The sequence below is a fragment of the Alligator mississippiensis genome, chromosome 3, assembly GCF_030867095.1.
Source record: "Alligator mississippiensis isolate rAllMis1 chromosome 3, rAllMis1, whole genome shotgun sequence".
Lineage (NCBI taxonomy): Eukaryota > Metazoa > Chordata > Crocodylia > Alligatoridae > Alligator > Alligator mississippiensis.
Genome location: NC_081826.1, coordinates 69505395 through 69527551, shown reverse-complemented (window position 1 = coordinate 69527551; position 22157 = coordinate 69505395). Strand labels below are relative to the sequence as shown.

The following is a 22157-nucleotide window of genomic DNA, read 5'->3' as shown; positions in this document are numbered from 1 at the left end:
GGGAGGGCAGCTCCTGCAGCTGCATGCACTCCTGGACAAGCATGGGGGGTGGCGCCCCCGGATCTGCGTGGTGGGTGAGGGCAGGCTGCTGCTGCGGGCTTGCCCTGGGCACCAAACGTCCTGGCTATGGTACTGTCTCCAAAACAGATGGTATAAAATCCGGGTTGGAAGGGACCTCAGGAGGCCTAGTCCAACCCCCTGCTCAGAACAGGACCGTCCCCAGCTAGATCATCCCAGCCAAAGCTTTATCCATCCTGGGTTTAAAAACCTCCAAGGATGAGGAGCCCACCACCTCTCTAGGAGCCTGCTCCAGCGCTTCTCCGCCCTGCTAGGAAAAAACTGTTTCCTAATATCCAACGTAGAGCTCCCTGGATGCAACCGGAGACCTTGTCCTGTCGTCTGCCAGCACCGAGACCAGCCTGGCCCCATCCACACGGGACACGGGGGCGGCGCTGGGTCTACCCCCGGGGGTGTCCCAGGGGCAGGTCTGCGCGGCTCGGCTGTAGGCGCGGGAGACCCTGAGGCAGAAGCAGGGGACTGATTTCCTCCGCCTTTCCCGGCAGCGCAGCAGCCCTAGCAAGGCGAGGCCGGCCTGCGAGACGGGTGCGAGGAAACAGGGCAGGGGGCAGAGGAGCCACCAGCAGAAGACGACGGGGCGGCACATCGGACACCGACCCGCCAGGCTGCGCGACAGGCGCGGGGCCCTGGACAAGGCGGGAGGGGACAACACCCCTTCCCCCGGGCCCCCCCGCGGGCTTCCCCCAGCGTACGAGACTCCCCACTGCGTCACGGGGCGGCGGACAGCGCATGCGCGCGGCGCCGTGGGCGGGGCCAGCCGTTGAGCCGCAGCTGGTAGCCTCATAGCGACGGAGCCAGGCCCAGCTGACGTCGCTGCTGCAGCAGTTCGCCCCGGGCCGCCCGGACGGTGAGTAGCGGCGCGCGCCGCCCCGCCCCGCCCGGACCTCTGCCCCCGGGCGAGGGGGGGGAGCGGCTCCCCCCTTGCCCTGAGAACGGCTCCCCCGCGGCCGCCGGGGGGCGGGGCGGGGCGGGGCGGGCAGGGGTGCCGCGTCTAGTCTTGGCGGCCCCGGCCGCTGCCTCCGCCTCAACCCCTCCCTGCTGGGCCGGGGGAGGCTGCGGTGTCGGAGCTGCGTGGCGGAGGGGAGGGGGGTGGTCTGGCTGGCTCTCTGGGATCCGGCTTTTTGTTGCCCTCGTCCCGCCCGCGGGCCGCAGCTCTGTGCCGTGGAGCGGTGCGTCACGGGCTGCTTGGGCGGCGGCGGCGCCCCCAGCCCGGCCCGGCAGGAGGCCCGAGATCAGCGCGGCCGCTCCTCAACCAAGAGCCCTGCTCCGCTCCCGGCTGTGTCCCGGGTCGGGCGGGGGCCGCAGCCTCCTACGCTAGCGGCGTAACGTTGTGTGCGCGTGTGTACACGCACACACATTCCCCCCCCCCTTGTATTTATATGTGTATGTACACACAAGATAAATCTCTGTAATCGCAAGGTTTATTTTGTGGGTATGTACTTGTATTTGTATAGATATATACATATAAGTGTGCGTGTGTGTAGGTAGATAGGTATCCAAGCCATAGCTGGTTTGGTTTAGAGGAAAAAGCAATCGGGTCTAAAGGAAAAAACAAGCTGGTGGCGGAGGTGATAATATCTTTTATTAGACCAACAAGATTTGTGCAAAAAAAAATTGTCTTTAATTGCAAGCTTTTGGGCACAAACACCCTTCATCAGGCATCGGAGAAACTTTTATAATCCTCTGTCCGAAGCCTGGTGATGAAGGGTGTTTGTGCCTGAAAGCTTGCAATTAAAGACAATTTTTTTTGCAAAAATCTTGGTCTAGTACAAGATATCACCTCTACCACGAGCCCTGATTGCTGTGTGTATAAACGTGTACACACATGCGTGCACATATCTACACAGACGTGTGTAGATATGTGTATGTGCATGTATAGAAAAAATATGAGAGAGAGCACAAGCTTTCCTGAACCCAAGTTCACTTCATCAGATGCTGTGAAAGAATGCGCAGGAAGTAGAGTGGGAAGAGAGAGAAATCAGAATATAGAAGACAAGAGGGGAGAGGAGGAGGGTGCCCAGTGTTTGAGAGGAGAGCAACAACTTGAGTGGGTTGTGGATGAAGATGCAGTTGCTGATGGCTCCTCACCCATGAATGCCCTAGCGTGAAAATGGTGGGCCAGGCACTGTGGTATCAGTGGTTCCTCCCTTCTGAGGGATTTTCTTCTTGTCTTCTATACCAGTGGAAATTTTGGCTTCAGCTGCAGATAGGTCGGGGCAGGTCAGTTGGAAGTCAGTCAACCTGCTCATCTATTGCAAGGTTTTGCCCAAAAAGAAGGCTTGTCATCTAGCAGGAAGCTGAAGTTCTAAAGATACTTTGTCACTGAGGATTTGTAGGCAAAGTGACAATTCAAACATTCAGGCTTCATATCTTTAATACATATCTCTTTGACAGAACAGGGGAGGCTTGTGAATTTGCTAGTTCTTGGAAGTCTCATTTTTCTAGCCTAACTCTGGGTTTCTTTGCATTGAAGTTTGAACTAGTAATTAATCTTTTAGGTAAAATATCATTTTTGATAGTAGTAGTTGAGCCAGTGGAAATGGAAGTGTACATGTGATTAGCTGTCAGTGTCCTACTTCTGTTCCTCCAGGTAAATTTTTCCCCAAGTAGATCATAGAAAAGGAAAAGGAACAAGAAAAAACTTCTCTAGCAGTCAGTCTCCAGACAAAGGTTATCAGAATTAAGGATCGAGTAATCTATATGAACGAGGAGCTTTCTAAGGGTGCTGGTGATTATTACCATTTTTCTCCTACCTGGTCCTGTTCCTCAACTCCTGTTAATGTTTACTTTTGTTTTAGTTTGTATTACCTATTTTATGCAAAATAAATAAGCATATAAATAATAGACTAAGATGACCTTCTACAAACTTGACCCATATGGCAGGGAAGGATCCCTTTCCTAGAATAATATAATTTTTATCTAGGCTAACTTTTGTCTCTGTGGTTTACTATTAAAAATTGCACCCTTTATATAACTCTTCTTTACATTATTGGAGATGTCAGGTTATTGGAATACCTATTACTACCTAAGATGCAACGAAATTCCTTATTAAAATCAGTTTTCAGTACCCCTTCCCCCCCTTCCCTCGCAACAGACTTACCAGCCTGACCTGGATATGCTCCTGGTCACCTGCGTGCTGTGCTGCAGCTACACGCATGTGTCATTTATCAGCCACATTGGTTCTGCATATCCCCTATGACCTTTTTAAGTACCTCTATGGGTATGATTACCCCTAGTTGACAACCACTGTCTTAATTAGTTTAGATTTATATATTGTTGAAGGTGGATGCATGTTTCTATCGCAGACAACTGATTTGCAAATCTGTTTAAAACGAGCATACGTTTTATAAGTAGCAGGAAGATTTATTTGGAATAGACAGTCCAAATGAAACTGATTTTTACACTTTTACCCCTCCCCACCTGATGAGGGAGAGGCGAGGAGGAGAGGGAATCATTCCAAGGCTGAAAATAGCATATGGAACAACAGGCTTTATTGCTATCCCTAATCCTAATTTCATTTAAAAATTGCTTTCTTTTAAAGAACTACCAATAAATTTGCCCCTAAAATTGTATATTACTCTTATGTAGAGCCCCCTGTTGACTTCAGTGGGGGTTCAGATACATGGGGCTTGGAAAAATTTTGGTTGCCTGGCCTGTTGCCATCCAGTTCCAGGAGAAGGTAGAGTACATTCACTGTACTTTCCATATGATCCCTTGGGGCGATGCATGGTTAAGTGAGACTCCAAGTCTATAATCTTTCTTTTGTATCATGTCATGAGTCAAGGGATAGCTTGTACAAAAGGGACCTAACTGCCTGTATTAGTTTCTCACTGTTGTTCTCAACTATCAAATTCTGGCAGATTTAAGACCACTTGGTATTATTAATATGATTTAAATTGGCATTAATGTATAATAAAAGCCAGTTCTTTGATCAGTGAATTGTTGACTAGTTGAACTTAACCAGCGAAACTTGTTCAAATGCTTTAGTTTAGGGGTGTCAAACATGGGTTCTGTGGACTGGATCTGACCTGTGGGTCTCAGACAGATGCTGCATGCTTCATGTACAGCCAGTACTCATATACAGCCTGGGGTACAATCCTGAATGGCCTTGGAGCCAGTGCACAGGGCTGGTGAAGTGGGGCGTTAAGTACTTTTTTTTTTTTTTTAAACAAACAACAGGCATCAATCAAAGGCTTTATCTTTCTTCTGTATTATGGTTGATTCTTGTAAGTATTTTAGCATCAGCTTTTCTAATAGGTAGAATCTAACAAGCAAACTAAAACTTTATCTGTAAGTGTGCAGTTGCTAAGTTGGATTTTATTTGTTTTCTTTAGTGAAATTACATAAAAATGTCGCTCTATCCTTCCCTGGAAGATTTGAAGGTGGATAAAGTAATTCAGGTATGATGAAATGTATAGACTCTTTAGATCTGTTTTAGTGAACGGTTGAAGTAGTAATAAAATTGTTCCCCTCCCCCTCATATAAAATATGGGGTTAAAACCACTTGTCCATTACTAAATCATCACTTTTCAGCAGTAGAACAGTTGTTTAGCTCCCTGTTCTTTGACATTAAGTAGACCTCCATCCCACAAAACTGTCACGCAACTGTAAAACTCACATATTTCAAAATATGCTTTCCATGTGATCCGAATGATTTGGTTCTGCTTTTTTAACTCCATAACTTATACACTGATATCCAGCTGAAGTTGAGGAATTCTCTGGTCATGTGAGTCTGAAGCTGACTGATAAGGTTAAATCAGAACATTTTGTAAGCCACTGAAAAGAAACTGCCAGGCTTCAGAGAACAAAACTAATCTCATTATTCAACTTTTGGGTCAGTGTCCATGCACATAGTCTCACTTAGAGTGCATGTTATTATTGAAAGGAGTTAATATCTGCCAAATTGCTTACTTCTACCTGAAGTTTTTGATTTCAAAGTAAATTATTGTAAGATGCCAGAACATGTATATGTTCAACATCTGGTCTCTAACCCAAGGGAAACAGATTGGGACATAATTTAAAATCTTAACTATCGTTTGAATCTTCTGTTTTTAATTGTTAATTGATCTCTAATGTTATGGAAATGGACTGCTCTTTATCACTGAAAGTGGCAGTGAAATGATTCTTTGATTCTCTTGAATCTAGGCTGTTTGCAGATGTTAAAAAAAAAACCAAACAAACCCCAAAACAAAACCCAAAAAACCCCATGCTTTAGTAGAAGAGGCAGCATGTTACTTTGGTTTGGATCCACAGCATCTATATAGATCAGGCATTTCAGTGGGGCTTTTTGGCACTTTGATTTAAAGCTGATTCAATCAGCTATTAGATAAAAGCACCAAAAAGCCCTACTAAAGTACCTGATCTATAAAGACACTGGGCAAGCTAGGTCCAACTAGCATGCTACCTTTTCTGGGCATGCGCTGGGCTCAGTGCAGGAACACGCCAAGCTTAAAGTGCCTTTTATTGGGGCCTTTTACTGGGGGGGTTGTTGCGCAGAGGGGAGGTTTAATGTCTGCAAGCAGCCCTAGCGTGATGGAAAGCTTTATTTTAATGCTGCCTAGTGCCCAAACCATATAAAGACCTTTCAATTCTACAAGTTGGCCTGTGCTATAGCATGGTGGGTTTTTAACACTTGGAAGCATCTTTGTTCTACCATGTTTGTTTTCAGATTGTTAACAGTAGCTTATGTTAATAAATTAGTGTTAATACAGTGAAATATGGATGAACATTTGAACTTTCTCATGTTATTTGAGCATAGAACTCTACCCCTTTCCTTCAGGGGTAAAGAAAGGGTCTAATGCTCCAGTCTCAGTAAGGGGGGGGGGCAACCTGGTGGCTGCCTATAAGTATATAAGGGGTGGTAACTTCTCTATTGTCCAAGCCCCCAGGCCCTAGAACAGACTGCTTCCAGAGGTGATGCAAGCACCTACTCTGGACTCCTTTAAGAGACATTTGGATGTTTATCTTGCTGGGGTCCTTTGACCCCAGCTGACTTCCTGCCCCTGGGGCAGGGGACTGGACTCGATCTTCTGAGGTCCCTTCCAGCCCTAATGTCTATGAAATCTATGAAATGAGTAAAGATTAAAGGGGCAAATTGACCAATGGGAATAAACAGAAAGGTGTAACCTCCATAGATTTGACACTTTTTTTTTTTTTATTGTTGGTATTTAATTTGATATAGGCTAGTTTCTTCTAAGCCTATTTGTTGCATGTTTGTTGAAAAAATGGCATTATTAAGTCGTCATTTAATTTTTAAACTACTCCAGTTTGAAACATTAAGTAGCTTGGCCAATTTAATGTCAAATTAGGTTTTTATATCATAATGTAATATATTGAAATGGATGTCTGAGGAGCCTCTTCTAGCCTTGTTTATAAATATCAGAACAGCCAACTGAGTCAATACTATGATTTCAAGATGCCTTTTAAAGTAGTCAATAATACATGGCATATATTCCAAGCTGTGAGTAACATGGGGTCTACAAAACTACCAAAAGAATGGAAAATCTGAAAAGGAAGGAAGGAAATACTGTAAAACAGCATTGTTCAGCTGGTGGCCAGTGGGCTGTGTGTAGCCCGCAAGTACCTAACATGCAACCCAGGGGCTCCCACAGTTCTTACATACTTAACTCCCTGTACATTTTCCCATAGGTCTGGGGATTGCTTCCCCTGGCCGTTACTGCCTCTCTCTATTTGCTGCCTTCTGCTGCTGCTGTTGTCACCTGTCCCTGAGCTGCTAAGGTTTCTGGACCCCCAGTCCTTTCTCCAGTTTGGCTTCCTGCCACCTCTTCCCTGGTGCTGGAGCAGTGTAGCCTGCAGGGGAGTTGGCAAAGGGAAGGTGCGACCCACAGCCACTCAAAGTTAGACAGCCCTACCCTAAAACTTAAAAATAAGCTTATCCTATCTCCTGTCTCTGTGAGTAATATGCTAATGTAAGTTTATTTGAGGGCATTTGCTGTACACCTTGCCACCTCTCTTGAGTTTTATATGAAGCTCAAATTAAAAGATTCATATTCTTTAAATAGAAGCTGTAGCGCCTAGACTGCTAAATAAATTCTTAAGCAATTTACAGAGCTTTAAGTATTATTATGACATGTTGGTTTGCAAATAATCCTTGAAATCCATGCAGGATTGTGCGATGACTTTTCAAGAACTGGCTTTCATTGAACTGAGAAAAAAATCTTGATAAGTTAAAACTGCTCAGATTTTTTTTATAATGTACAACTTGGATCCTCGGAGACTATTTTAACTGCTTATGTTGCTTCTAGATGAGAAGTTATTTATCCACTATAAATGTCTTAAGTTATCGAAACCAAAAGTTAGAAATGTAATCGATTACAGTTTAAAAAAATAAAATAAAATGCTACCTGTCTCTGTTCTTCTTGTTTCTCCCTTTTGAAAAGTCATTATATGATTTTATAGGAAAGATATTTTATGATCATATGAAAGATAACTTTGGACACCAAATGCATGCTATTACCATTAACTGTTTAGTTTCAAGAAAAAGAATTAATCCCAAGATCTCTAACAACAAAGTGTAATGTGATATCTAGAAATGAACATTTAACTCTAAAATGCACAGTAAGGACTGTAGGCTTTACGTACAAAATCACATGACTTTTTTTCCCATTAGGCCCAGACTGCCTTTTCTTCAAACCCAGCTAATCCAGCAATTTTGTCTGAAGCCTCAGCACCCATTCCTCAAGATGCAAGTAAGTTTTATTTATTGCATAAAACATTGTTTTGGAAAAGAACGAAACGTCTTAAATCTTGCAAAAGAAATCTTCTCTCTCTCTCTCTCTCTCTCTTCACTTCTGGTATGTGAAATACAGCCATTAAAATAGAAATGGGAGTTTGGAGGATATCAGAGAATAAAAAAAATTTCCCCTTTCCCACCTCTACCCCTTTTGCAAGATCATGCCTCTTGCAACTTTTTGCAGTTGCTGGAGGGGAGGGGTAACTATGACATCTTTTTTTTTTTTCCCCCCCTCTTAAAATAAAGAGAGAGAATTAACTAATACCTTTCTATCCCTATCCCTCACTAGAAGCTCATGCCAAGTAACTAATTTTACCAGTAGTTAATATACTATAACTTTAAACTAATAAATGTTTTGGGTATTGGAGCATACAACCATTACAATAATTTCTTGTCCATCCTTTTATTGAGGTGAGAAAGGTGCAATAGTGTGGTATAAATCCCTGGCCTTCTGAAAATAATCAATAATATGTTGCTTTGGTGAAGGGGAGGGGTGTCATATCTAAGACTGCATAATGGAAGATTTAGTGGGTATGGAAACCTGTCTGCCATCTTTGTATTGGTGTGTTTCCCACTCATAAGTAGGCATGGACCTTGTGCATGAGGTCAGTCTTTAAATAGTTTTCAGTCATGGTTGGTGTATAGGCCTGAAAACACTAGCAGCTGACACTTTCATCAGCATCAACTCTGAGACTGGTACTAGTTTTATCAACAGAGTCCATAGATACCCTATTGGTTCCAACTGGAGGAGGTAAATTATGCTTTGGCAATGACCTTGGCACTAGTCTCTCTTTAGCTGGCACCCACACATTTTTCCTCAAAGCCATCTATTCTTCTTTCATTTAATAAAAGTAAAGAAAAGGCTTCACTGTGCAAACCAGAACATGTTGCTGAAGAAACCCAATATATCTACTTTAGATTGAGCAACTTATAACTCTATCCTGTTGGTTCCAATCTTACAAATGCCACCTTGGCCCTGTTGAGTACACTGGGGAATCTTAGTCCATAAGCTCATCCTTCCATCACTCAAAGAAGCATAAATGGTCTTAAACATTTTTGCATCTATTAAGTCCTTTTGCTCTCATTCCCAAGGTCTTATAACAGTATAAAACATGCTTATAGTTGGTGGGGGGAGCAATTGGAGAACTAGGCTAATGGAAATTGGTATTTGCTGAGGTTACCTGGAAAGGCTAGGCCTGCTTATCTCTTACTGTCAGGAGACTGTAAAGAGTTTTATGTAGGCTGTCCTCAGGCTTTATTTTTAATGCTTTGTTCCTACTGATATATAAATGAAAGTTTAAGAAGGCTGGTGATGTGACTTCTGTTCAACCAACTGGATAAGCATAGCTCAAAGTCCAAGCCCTGGGATGCAGTACCTGTGTAACAGTACTCCTATTGAAGTATTGTGGAAATTCAGCCTAGGAGAAAGAAAGGTACAAGGTGATATAACCAGAGGTCAGAAAGGGGACAAAGGTAAAGTTAGCCTTTTTTGATGCAGTGACCTTATATTTTATCTGGACCTGAGATTGTTGTATCTAACAGCCTGCACGTTAACTTAGCTCCCCCTGACATTGCCAGGGGCAATGTATTCCCTATAAGTACAGAAAATCCTGCAGCAGGAAAAAACTATATATGAGAATTTTTTTTTTTTTAATGGAAAACTTTCCCAACTTGAGCAGCACAATGCAGACTTCACTTACTTAAAACCCTTTGGCCAAAAATCCTTGACTACAGTCTCTTCTGTTCTTCATTGTGTTCACCTATTTATCAGTCTCTTTAAGCTGATCTAGGCATGTCTGCTTCTAATATACTTAAGCTCAGTTTTCTTTACCCTGCAGAGCTAGATTACTATTTCATGGTCTCTAAGAGGTGAGTAATTATGAAATAATTTTAGCCATGTCCCTACAAACCTCATGGAACCTCCCAGAGCTTTGCTGAATGCTCTTTACACCATCACGTTCTCAAAGCAGGCTTTTTAGTCACTATTCTATAGGAAATATTTCAGGGGAAAAATCAGTTGCTTTCCTGACAGTGACTTAAGAATCTTAAAATGAGATCCACATGGGTGGTGTTGTATATATTTTCAAAGCCATGGTTTGTTGCTTTAATGCACATGACTTTTTATGATGAAATATTAGATTAGTTATGGTTTCTCCTTAGTATTTTTGGGAACAAATGTTTGCTCATGTTTACTACAAGTTTACAGGTGCTCCATTTTTTCAAAACTATCTCTTATAGTAAAAAGTGAATCATCGTATTACTAAATAAATCTTTGCTTTCTATAGGCTTATATCCCAGACTTTATCCTGAACTCTCTCAATACATGGGCCTCAGTCTTAATGAAGAAGAAATACAAAGAAACCTGCAAGTGACTGCTGCTCCACAGTCTCAGGGTGTAGGTATTATTCAAGTAAATTTAGTTACTTGTATGACATTGATATTAAGTGATCTCCCTCTCTTTTAAAAGTAGGCTGCCATATATTAGCTTTAATTGGTGTAGTATGCTTCTGTACAAATTAATGATGGTTGAATGAATAGCTTTGTCTGTTCTATCTCTAGAGCTTACTTTTTACCAAGTCCTCTGTAGAGAATTCTTGGCAAAATTTAAATTATTGATTAGAAACTTAATCATAAAACATCTTGAATTTCACCTGGTTATAAATGTGATCATGTTTTAACTGACCTGTATTGTTCTGATAAATTGCTAATTAAGTGGTATGATAACATGGCTTTTTCAATTAGCAGCAGTTGGTAACAAAGCCTTCCACTGTGAATTATATGGTGGCCCCAGTAACAGGAAATGATGTTGGACTTCTCAGAGCAGAAATTAAACAAGGTCTCCGTGAAGTAATCTTGTGCAAAGATCAGGATGGCAAAATTGGGCTTCGCCTTAAATCTGTAGACAATGTAAGTATATTGAAGTGGTGCTTCTGTAGGCAGGTGGTTGAATTAGTGATTATCTTGCTAATCAATAGTGAGATAATTGTACAGTTTTATTGTGGCGTTGCAAATGGTGCATATATTTTTAGGTTGCAATACAGTGTAAACTATTAAATTACCTAATGTGTAATGTTCTATTCAAAACACTCCAAAAAATCATAGATTTGAAGTGGTACAAAATGAATGTTCGTCTCAAAGATTGTTTGCTCCTGTTTAAATGTCTAGAAGTAGTTAGCTTTTTGTAATACTTGTATCTGTTTGCGGCACCCATAAAGCACTCTTGATATGTCCTTATGTAGAGTGCTGAAAACCCTTCAGTCACTCGCTACAAAACCTACTATAAGTTTCATAGACATTAGGGCTGGAAGGGACCTCAGAAGATCATCGAGTCCAGCCCCCTGCCCAAAGGGCAGGAAGTCAGCTGGGGTCATAGGATCCCAGCAAGATAAGCATCCAGTTTCATCTTGAAGGTGTTCAGTGAAGGCGCTTGAACCACCTCTGGTGGCAGGCTGTTCCAGACCTTGGGGGCTCGGACAGTAAAGAAATTCTTCCTTATGTCCAGCCTGAAACGATCTTGAAGTAGTTTGTGACCATTCGACCTCGTCATCCCTTGGGGCGCTCTGGTGAACAAACGTTCCCCCAGATACTGGTGGTCACCCCTGATAAACTTGTAGGTGGCCATCAGATCACCCCTGAGCCTGCGCTTTTCCAGGCTAAAGAGCCCCAGGGCTCTCAGCCTGTCATTGTAGGGTCTGCTTCCCTGACCTCTGATCATGCGCGTGGCTCTTCTCTGGACTCTCTCAAGCTTCTCCACATCCTTTTTGAATTGTGGAGCCCAAAACTGGATACAGTACTCCAGCTGCAGCCTCACTAAGGCCGAGTACAGGGGGGGTTGCCAAGCTTCTGACACTATAGTCTTCCAGCATAAATTTTGGGTGACATACTGCAGTGCAAATTCTCAGTGTCCTACCAGTTCCAAGACTGTTTAAATTACTGGTATGCACTGCTGATGAGAAAAGAGTTGAGTGTAATAAGAAGTGAAGCTCTTCTCTCATCCATCTGCAAAAAGTAACATCAGGCTAGTTTTCTCCTCTCCTCCACTTGTAATTAACCTAATTGCAAACAAGTTCTTAAACTTCCCTCACTGCCTTCTGGTTGTTCCCACTTACGAAAGATGCATGGTGCTGTTGATTAACATGAAGGGTAATTTGCAAGAGGGAATAACTGTTTGTATCTGTAGTTTCAAAGTATGTTGCAGGCTTTGTTTTTAAGGCTTTTTAAGCTAAAAGTGTATTCTGGGATCCTATGACCCCAGCTGACTTCCTGCCCTTCGGGTGGGGGGCTGGACTCGATCTTCTGAGGTCCCTTCCATCCTTAATGTCTATGAAATATTCCAGTCTCCCTCAGAAGACCCTGGGACTTCTCTTCAGAGTAAGGGACACCTTGAAGGATAGAAAAACCCTAAAGTTCCTTAAAAAGATTCAGTTGAACCAGTGTTAAGTATTGTGTGTCCTAGTTAGGTAGAGTTTGAGTAGGCATGCTTTTCAGGAATTTCTCTCGAGTGAAGTCGAAGCAAGTTTAATTGGAAGCTGAAAACTTTGCAGACAAAACTCCATAAATACCAGTCCTTTACATATCTAGACAAGATCCATGATATGGAATCTGAAAAGAAAAAAAGCCTTCCTCTTGGTGCTGAATTTTTAGATTTGTATGCTAACATACTGTGTTCCAAATATTTAAAGTTCATTGCTAAAAGTTATTTGAAGAGGGAAAAGCAGCTAAAGAGTTTAAAGTTCACAGTAAGAAAGCTTTTGAGACTCCAAATGAACCTTGAGGAAAACTGGGGAATGTTTGTAACTTTCTTGTTAGGCTGGTTATGATAACATGCCATGCTTGTTAAAAGGAAAACATTTGTCAAAGTATTTGTTCAACTTGTGCATGTAGCTTTATTTGATATAAAAGAAAGTTGTTTGTTTGTTTGTTTTTTAAAGGCTTCAAGAAATCCTTGTATCTCACCTACTGAAGAATAATAAAAAATGTTTTTCTTTGCACTTAGGGTATATTTGTCCAGTTAGTACAGGCTAACTCTCCAGCATCTCTTGTTGGTCTGAGGTTTGGGGATCAAATTCTGCAGATCAGTAGTGAAAACTGCGCAGGGTGGAGCTCTGATAAAGCCCACAAAGTTCTCAAACAGGCTTCTGGAGAGAGAATTCCAATGATTGTGCGTGACAGGTAAGACTGCTAACTAAAAATGGGAAATGATTGTTCATTATTTGTGTTTCTGTAGCATCGGGTGTCCCCCTTAGTCCATGCTTATGGTTTCTCTGTACTAACCATGGTTCAAGCAAAGATTGTCCCTGTCCAAATAGGATTCAAGCATGTCAAACTTCCAACTTCCTCGATATATTTTAATCTATTTAAACACTCATTGGCAAGGGTAAATTTATATTGCCCACAAGTATTGCTTAGTTCTGCACAAATCCTAGTTGTCATTTGTACTGATACCTTATCTCTGGGCCACTTGGCTTAAAAATGAGTATCTTAAGATAGTTCTTCCTTTGCTTTCCTATCTTTGAGATCAAAGTTCTGAACATTAATGACAGCCACTGGAAATGGGAGATTGGGGTCAGGGCAAAAAATGTTTACCTTAATATATGAGTTCACAGTATTTTGGTGCTGACTGAGAGTCTTCACTTATCTTTTGAATAAAAGATTTTGTATTTGGCTTAGTACAAAAGCCCATCTCTGCTTAATCAAAATAAGTGTCTGCACAGTAAATTTGCACTACTCTAACTACATTTCATTTAACAGTGTGGCTTTTGGTTAAGCCTGTACAGCATTGTATGTTTAAGTCCTGGATCCCCAGAAAAGATACCAGATAGTTCTATTAAAAAAGAAATGTATTTAAATGTGCAGCTTAGAGGGTGGGATACATGTAACACAAGGGAGTATAGGCCAAAAACTAATGAATGGGTAGCTTTTAAAATCTGAAGGGTGGGGGGGGAAAAAAGGCTTAAAAATAAGAAACAGTAGCTGATTTATATAAAACTCGATTATGTAAGGGTATGTACATTAGTCACCTAAAATCAATTTCTATTTCAACATTGTTAGAATCAATATACACTGAAGATGAAATGTCAGTTTATAAGTTTGGTAGATCAAAGGAATTTATTCAGATTCCTTTAATCTTAATGCTACCTTATTTCTCTGAAAAAAGTTGAGTAACTAGTACTATAGAAAGGACATGAGGCAAAGACAAATCAGGTGAAAAAATGCTGCTCTGCTGCTGCAATTGTGGTTTGTATTTAAAAAAAAATCCTAAACAACAATTATAAAGCCTTGTCAAAATTAGTATAACTCTAATCTCTTTGCAGAATTGTTCTGTGCATGTTGAATACTTCTACATTGTAAACAAGTATATATGGATATGTTTTTTTTCAGGCCTTTTGAACGAATTATTGTTATGCATAAGGACAGCACAGGACATGTTGGCTTCATATTCAAAAATGGAAAAATAACTTCAATAGTAAAAGACAGTTCAGCTGCAAGAAATGGGCTGCTTACAGAACACCACTTATGTGAAATTAATGGCCAGAATGTAATTGGATTGAAGGTAAAATAACTTTTTATTTTTCTAAAAAGAATGTTACAACACCCTGACTCTTCGCTTGGTGGTGGTTTTTTTGGTTGTTTTTTTTTTTTTAATGCAGTGTGGTAACACTAGATATTTTTAAAAGTTCAGGGAAGGTATTTGAAAGTGGCGTACTAGATGCTTAGCAATGTGATAACTCTGTTTGTCATTGTGGGAGGAATGGGGAGTCAAGAAAATCGTATTTACTAAAAGTGGACGTGTTTCCGTACCTTTTTTCAGTTTTTCCCTTGTTTTGGTAGATATAACTAGCAACCAGGAGAGGCAAGCTAAAAGCTTGCTTGATCCTTCAGGTTTTTTGCTGTCAATTCTTCCCTGTGAATTTTAAATGTGCTGATCCAGAGTTTGAAGTTTTAGGGAGTTTCTGGTTCCAAGACTAGGGATATTTTAATTTATAACCAAATAAATCTGACTAGACTACAGGATGATCCTAAATCATTCTACCAGATCTTCCCTCTTCCAAGACACATTGAAAGAGAACTTTGGGTTCCTTGTACTTCTTGCTTTTTAGTCTGAGTGTGAAACTAAGTAATACACTGTGTATGTTTATAGCCAGATGCAGGGGTATGAAGCTCTTCTTTATTGTCAATCTGTTCAAATTATGCTGAACATAGAATAAGTAAATCCTTGCATTTTATTTAAAGATGTATGCCAGGCACAAGAAAAGGAAAATAATCTTTCTTCTCCACTTAAGAGGAGTTTTCAGGTTGGAGTAAGCACTCCTTGTGGACCTCCAGAACAGGGGTAATTGGTTGTAGAAGGGGGAGATGGAAGTGGACTACAAAGCTACAGCATTGGGGATTAGCTCATGAGACACACCTCATAAATTAGCCTGTACAAGCAGAAATTGTTTGAGCAAATGATCCTACCACAAAATGAGGAATTAGTTGACTATTACTCTGGCTCTTTGGTCCACAGTGGCCTCAGTGATGGCTGAGAGGAATTACAGTAGAACCCAGATTCTTTGTGGGCTAGGTTCCCAGCCCTCCTCTGATAATTGAAGGTTTGTGAACAACTGTCAAGTGTATAGCTCAAGCTGTTGCACCTTTTGTGGTCCCACATAGCTGTTTGTTTGCTATAGCTTTTATTTCAAAGGGTGCCACCTCTCTGATCGGCTGTAGTGATCAGACCATGGTAATGCTTCAGCTGATTGTAGAAGCAGCAGCCTTTGAAGTAAAAGGCTCAGCAAGCAGTACTCATTCTTAATTTTGCATCCTGCTTTGAACCATCCTCATAGGAAAACTTTAGCTTGTACTGTAATGGATTCCTCTGGGGTAGATGAACTCCCCTGTCATGATCCTCTGCATTTGAGCTGTGATAAGTTTGACTTGTGGGATAAGAAGCCATCCTGCTGATCAGAGGAAGGGGAGAGCTCATGTAGGCTATACTTCCAAGAGTCATCCCTGCCTGGAGAAATATAGGTTGTGTATTGCAGACTCCTCAAGCAACAAATTATCCTTCAGACAATAGACAATGTAACAATTCTCTACTTCATAATATATAGGCTTGTATCAAGCACTGGCTCAAGTTTTCCTTCCTTTTCCTGCGGAGAAGGAAGATGACCATTTGTGGGTTTCAAGAATATGAACTTTGCAATGTATTGCTTTGTATTTAATGTGGTCTATCACTCTTGGATGCTTATCCCCATGTTATTCACCACCTCTTCCACAGTATTGACAGTTTAGGACTTAAGCCTTCATTTGATCACAACTCCACATGCCTTTCACAGCCTAGTAAAACTTACATTAGCAATTGCAACTGAAGATGCCTTCTTTCCACATCTGCATGAATTTATACATCTGAATTTATACAGTCTAATCAATGAGTACAGTTCAAACTTTCCTACAAATCTATAGATAAGAAAGGGAAAGGGCTCTTGAGTCTTTGTGACATCTACTTATGCAGAGCTATATAGAGGTGATGCTTGTACTTTTCCGAAACTAGCTCTTAGCTGGTGGTTGGTGGGCAGAGAACATCCTTTTGGAGTTCCTTTTCTGAGAAACATTCTGAACACTCGTACCAAGCTGTGCAAATATGGTTGCAAGTGGTCACAGAACCTAGCTGGAGACTACTGCTTAAGTACACTTGGAAACTGAAGTAATCTAGAAAAGCCTAATAGTTGGGGCTGTACCTTTTTAAGAAAAGCATCTGAAGATTTAGTACAGGGGTATCCAACCTTCTTTAACGTGGGGCCGGATCACGAACTTTTAATCGCCCAGTAGGCCGGCGACCCAAACTGAACAGCCTCACTCTGGCAGGGGGGGAGAAATCACCCAAGTGTGTTCTAACTTGTCACATTCTCAGCTGCAATTTCTAGGCAGGGAAGAGTGTCCCAAGAGTTCCCCCGCCCCAACCTTGTATAATTGACATCCTCCCCCTCCCCCCCCCCCCCCCCCCCCCCGTAAAAATGGCAGGGGGTGAGGGCAGGAAATCCATAAGAGGTAGTCAAGTGGAAAGCAGCAAGAAAACCACCTATGGAGGTTGCTGGGAGTCTCCGGGGCTGGCAGGGGTACCAGCTGCAGCCCTGGCCCCAGCTCTGGTGCTGGGAGAGTGGTGGTGGCATGGGCCACACCACTGGAGCAGATATGGGGGGCACTGCCCACCCTGCAATCCACACGCTGCCCAGGGCCTGGGAGGCTTCTGGCAGGTCTTCTGGAGGATTTCCTCGCCTCGCTCTATGTGCTGTGGGGGGGGGGATTGTTTTACCCACTCCTTAGTGTGTATGGGCCCCTGAGTAGGACTTTTGGGGGTCTCTGGGATGACCCCCCTAGCCCAGAGTGTTGGCTCTCCCTGCAGTGCTGGGGCTGGGGCAGGGGGGCTGCAGGTAAATTCCTGCTGCCCTTTGGGTTTTACCCGCTCCCCCGAGCCTGCCTGGGACCCTGCTGCAGTGATGTGGGGTCTCATGGGGGTTTCCCTTCCCCCCCCCAGTGTGAGGCTTCCCTTGTAGGCTCTGCAGAGCAGAGCTGGCTTCTCTGCTTGTAATGCAGTCATGGGGTGGGGAGATTGGTTCCCGCATTTGCATTCTCTTTTACCATCCTGGTGGTATGTTTTGAATAAATAAAACCTATACAGACAAAGATGCTTATTTTTATTTTCACAGACTCAATATTTTACGGACTTAACATAGACATTGGACTTATGACACATTACAACCTGCCTGACATCTGATTCATCACCAGGCACCTGCCTGACCCCACCTCTTACTTTCTTCTTTTTCCCCAACCTTTTCTCCCCTCCTCCCTATTTGTTCTGCTGTTTGTCTTCCTGATTTCCTCCTTTTCCTTTTTGTTTGAGATCCTCTCTCACCTTGTACTATTATCACTGTCCTGTTTCCCTTAGGCCTTTTCCCCCCTGCTTTCCTCCCCTTCTCTTCCCTGTTTTACTATTTTTTTTTCTAATTTAGACCTATTTTCTTTTCCATGACTTCCTGTCACTTTTCCGTGTCCCTCTTTGCTCTTTTCCTGTCTCCTATTTATGCATTTTTCACTGACGGCTTCTTCCCACCCCTGCAGTCTATCACTGCTGTCTCTCCTCGGGGCAGTGGCGGCAGGACCTGGCTCACTGATGAGCCCAGCCCTGTGGGGGTAAGCAGCTCCCCTCCCATCGCTGCCGGCTGGGGCCCGCGGGCCAGCTGTGTCCGCCTCGCCACTGCCCCGCTGCCTCTGTGCTCCACAGTGGTGCTGCCGGCCACTCCACGCTCCACGGCAGCGCTACCGCCACCGCCTCGGGGCGGATAAAATGGCTTGGTGGGCCGCATGGCAGCCTGCAGGCCATATGTTGGACAAGCCTGATTTAGTACATCAAAGTAACTGTAGGGGTTGTGTGGCTGGTTTGGGGGGGCGGGCCGGGTCTTAAACGCATGCACACACAAAATGCCATAACTTTAGACTATGCTTTACTTGAAGTCCTGTAATCAGTTGCTTCTTGGCAGTTCAGTGCAAGAGGAAACTGAGTGATAGGGCTGCGTGACTCTTAGCTAGATCCTATTATTTGAGGACAGGCGACTAACTAGATCTCTGTCAAAGAACAGGAGATGAGTGCATTACTATAACTCTCATAGAGGAGAGAGGACAAAGATTAACTAGGTTTATGGAACTTCTTTGGCAGAAATTTGCTCAAATCTATGCTGGTTTTCAGTATTTAGATGAACTGACACCCCTCTCCCCTCCCCCCAATCTTAACACCCCTGGTTTAGTAAGAATGCTGCAAAAATAGCAAAAATGGCCTTGGATTGTCCAGATTTTTTTTTTTTAAATTGCAAAAAGACTTGCTGTCTCAGGGAAGTAACTAACATGGCTTCCTGTTTTCTTTTAATTACAGGACTCCCAGATTGCAGACATCTTGGCAACAGCTGGGAATGTGGTGACCATTACTGTAATGCCTTCCCACATCTATGAATACATTATTAAGAGGTAAGCAAGAAAAATAAACAAATTTTAAAAATCTCCCCTGAAACTTGTGAGTAACTGAGGCATCAATGTATTTTTATACATAAGATTTCACTAGATACCAAACAGCTCTGTCACACTGGGCATATTGCAACGAAACACTTTGATAAATATTTACTAAGAATTCAGTAACCCTAGTCTACAGAAGAATTCCAGATCCCTTTTTCTTAAGAAGGTTGGAGAATTTCTTGAAAGCAAAACCATTTAAAAGCTTCTGATAGAATAGACTATAACTTCACAGGAAAAGTGGGAACTATGCAAAACTCAGTTTGGAGTGGTTTTAAAATAACCTGAGACCTGTATTTCACTTCAGTCAGTCATGCTGTTACTCATATAGCATTGAGAGCGCTTTACACATATCTAACAAAAAAGGATCATCTTTGCCAGTGAAAAATTGTACATCTGAAATTGACTCTTTGACTGGATAGTGTGGGGGGGGGGGGGGGTGCTGGTTTGTGGAGTTTTTGTTGTTTTTTGTTTAAGTTCCTGTCATTAAGTGTGCTTAAATGCATTGTACAGGTTGAAAGGAATTCACTAATAAGGCCATATTTAGAATTTGAAGTTTCTTCAGTAGCAAAAACAAAACAAGACCAAAAAAAAAACTCTGTTAATTTTTCAGTCTTAATGCATATTTCACAGTTGATATAGTGGGTTTCCTGGCAAGGATTATATTCCATACGTGTCTTATTTAACACTTTGAGGGTGAAGTTGTGGGTTCTTTCTGAGTGCTCATTTGAAAACCTAGGTTTAATTCTGAAGAATACAATGTTACCATTTCATGACCATCTAGATGCAAATTACTCTCTAGGCCAGACTCCAAGCTTTGTTTTTTTCCCGGTAAACATTGTGGTATTCTTGCCACCTCTTTCCTGTAAGTAACCACTCTACCTGTTCTAGCTACATATTGGCAGGTTTGAAAGTTGAGTATTTAAAAACATTCCTTTAGTGGTTGTTTAGCAGTTTGTTTGTTTTTTTTCCTATAGTCAACATGCCAGGTACATGAGGCAGCATACATCTTCTTGAAAAAACATTCCTATTTTCATATATAAATATCACTTTCTGTAGCAATATACTTGTTGGAGTAAAGGGTAAATTGTATGGTCACTTGGTAGTGACACAGCAGCTTGTCTGTGCAAACCTTTGTTTTTAAACATTTTCAATGCTAAGACAAAGTAACTAGAAAATACTTTACACTAAAACTATTCTTTAAAGTTTAGAAGTTCTAAAATTACTATTTTTTTTTTTTTTTTCTTTTAGGATGGCATCTAACATTATGAAAAGCCTGATGGATCACTCAATCCCTGAAGTTTAAACAGAGCCATTGTGTATCCATTTGTGTAATAGGCACTCATCTAAACTTGGGCTGTTATACTCAGCGAATTCTGTATTCTGCACATGAGCCTTTCTTGAGGCCAAAAGAGAGATGCTGCATTGAGCATTTGCATTTATATTCTATGCCTGGGAATATTACAGTTCAACATGTTATCTTGGTTCATGCAAAAAAAGTAAGACTTTTATAGCCTTATGCTGGTTTTACACACATGAAACTAATCACGTTCTGATTTCTTTCTTAGGGTCATGTTACTATTATGAGAAGCCATTTCAATTAAAGGAAAGTAATTGTAATCTTTAGGTGATCTAGTCATTTCCTAGCTGAAACTTATTGCTGTGCTTTTTATGTTCTTTTTTTGAACAAATAAGTATTTTTACAGCTTTTCAGTTTGCAACAATATAGTTGGAATAGTATATTAGAGTTATGATTATTAGTGCTAATTTGGGGCTTTTTTTGTTCTGTATTGTTTACAAAAGAATGTCAGTTAAACTGAGTGTAGCTAATGTTGGCATCATTCCATAAATAAGCATTTTAAATGGAAAATTGTACAGATAAAAATTGATTTATGTTGTACTAAAATCTTTTTACTGCTCTCATTTTACAAAATGTAACTCTAAAATGTGACTACATTCTGTCGCCTTAACTAATGTTTAAACAGTTCAGGAATAACCTAATAAAATCATAGTAAAAGTACTTTGGTGTGCATGTTAGATGCAGTAAGTGTCTCAAGTATATGGCCAGCAGAGCCTCTGGGTCTCAGCACATCCATGTGGGGTATGGCATGTGCCAGATCAGCTCCAGAGGCAGGGCCTGGGATGTGTGCAGCATGGGGTGCCCACTCTAGGTGCTTCAGGACTGCACGGCATGGGTAGGCTTGTGCAGTATGGATCCTGGAGCAGGCACCAGATCTGGTAAGAGGGGAATAGGGAGGAGAAGGAGGGGTTCTGTGGGCCTCATCCAGATGGTGGAGCTGCCCTGAGCCACTTATCCAGCTCATGGGGCTGGATGAATTTGGCACCCTTGAGAGGAGGATTGCAATTTTAAAATACACTAATAGAGGTTAATAAAGGTGAGATGACAGGTTTACAATTAGATCATATTACGAGCACTTATACATGAATGATTAGTAACAAGTGCTAAGTGCCTTTGAGGCACCTTAAAGGTGTGCCACTTCAGTTGAGGATTATCTTTTGAGATTTACATATTAGAGTTAGCACATGCTAACTGTAAGGGATGTTAGTCTGTATTACGGTTAACTAGTCCTTGTTGTCAGTCACATGTTTGGGATCAATACCCTCTCTAATGTGCACTGCTCTGATGAGCCACTAGAGGGCTTACAAGCGGGGATGTGGCTAAGGCTGCACATCTTCATGCCTGCCCTGCTCCCCAACTCTGTAACCAGTGAAGGCTACAGAGGAAGAGCCCCCCACTTCTCCCTGCTGGCCCCTATAAATCCCTAGATTTCCCCCTCCACCCCCAGATAACTAACCTTCCACCCCAATGAGCCTGAAAGCAATGGTGGCTCCTTGTCACCTCCAACTCCCCCTTCCCTTCTGTCTCCCCTTTACTCTTGCACAACCAGGTTCAGCCTCTGCCAGGTCTGGAAGCTAGTGTCATGTGGAGGGACCCCAGGGGCAGGCAGGATGGGGGGACTCTGTGCCTGCTGCTGCTGCCCCTGCATCTGCTACTCTCGGGCTGATTGGGGTAGCAGGGCAGTGATCCAAGGGTAGGGGGGTTCACCCCAACAAATCAACCCCCAGATCCAAGTGGTACAGTGGGAGAGCCTATTCTCTCCCCCCTCTCCCCTGGACTTGCAGCCATCTAGCACAGGGGCTTGTAAAATGCGACCCATGGGCCAGATACAGCCCACCAGGCAATACCATCTGGCCCACAGGGCCCCTCCATAAGCCCACTGTAAACACTGGCCCTTGCTGCCCCTCTGCACGCTGGTGCATC

At 42.4% G+C, this 22157-nt stretch overlaps 1 protein-coding gene across 2 annotated transcripts; it reads left to right on the top strand.

Annotated features, from left to right (window-relative positions):
* The first annotated feature begins 816 nt into the window (after positions 1-816).
* SDCBP (syndecan binding protein) lies at positions 817-20894 on the top strand. Of its 2 annotated transcripts, none has more exons than XM_019498684.2 (9): positions 817-925; positions 4413-4478; positions 7709-7787; positions 10117-10226; positions 10577-10738; positions 12828-13003; positions 14213-14384; positions 18741-18832; positions 20126-20894. In XM_019498684.2, the coding sequence occupies exons 2-9, from the start codon at positions 4428-4430 to the stop codon at positions 20178-20180; spliced, it is 897 nt and encodes a 298-aa protein (XP_019354229.1). In that variant the 5' UTR covers positions 817-925; positions 4413-4427; the 3' UTR covers positions 20181-20894. The 2 variants fall into 2 exon arrangements, with proteins under 2 accessions (XP_019354229.1, XP_006269597.2); XM_006269535.3 differs by having other exon boundaries at positions 10574-10738.
* Positions 20895-22157: the final 1263 nt, after the last annotated feature.

What these genes read in the sequence shown, in the direction of transcription:
- SDCBP (XM_006269535.3), top strand. Translation starts at nt 4,428, where the DNA reads ATGTCGCTCTATCCTTCCCTGGAAGATTTGAAGGTGGATAAAGTAATT. An exon ending in AGGTGGATAAAGTAATTCAG is followed by an intron (nt 4,479 to 7,708) that starts GTATGATGAAAT and finishes TTTTCCCATTAG; the next exon opens with GCCCAGACTGCCTTTTCTTC. An exon ending in TATGAATACATTATTAAGAG is followed by an intron (nt 18,833 to 20,125) that starts GTAAGCAAGAAA and finishes TTTTTCTTTTAG; the next exon opens with GATGGCATCTAACATTATGA.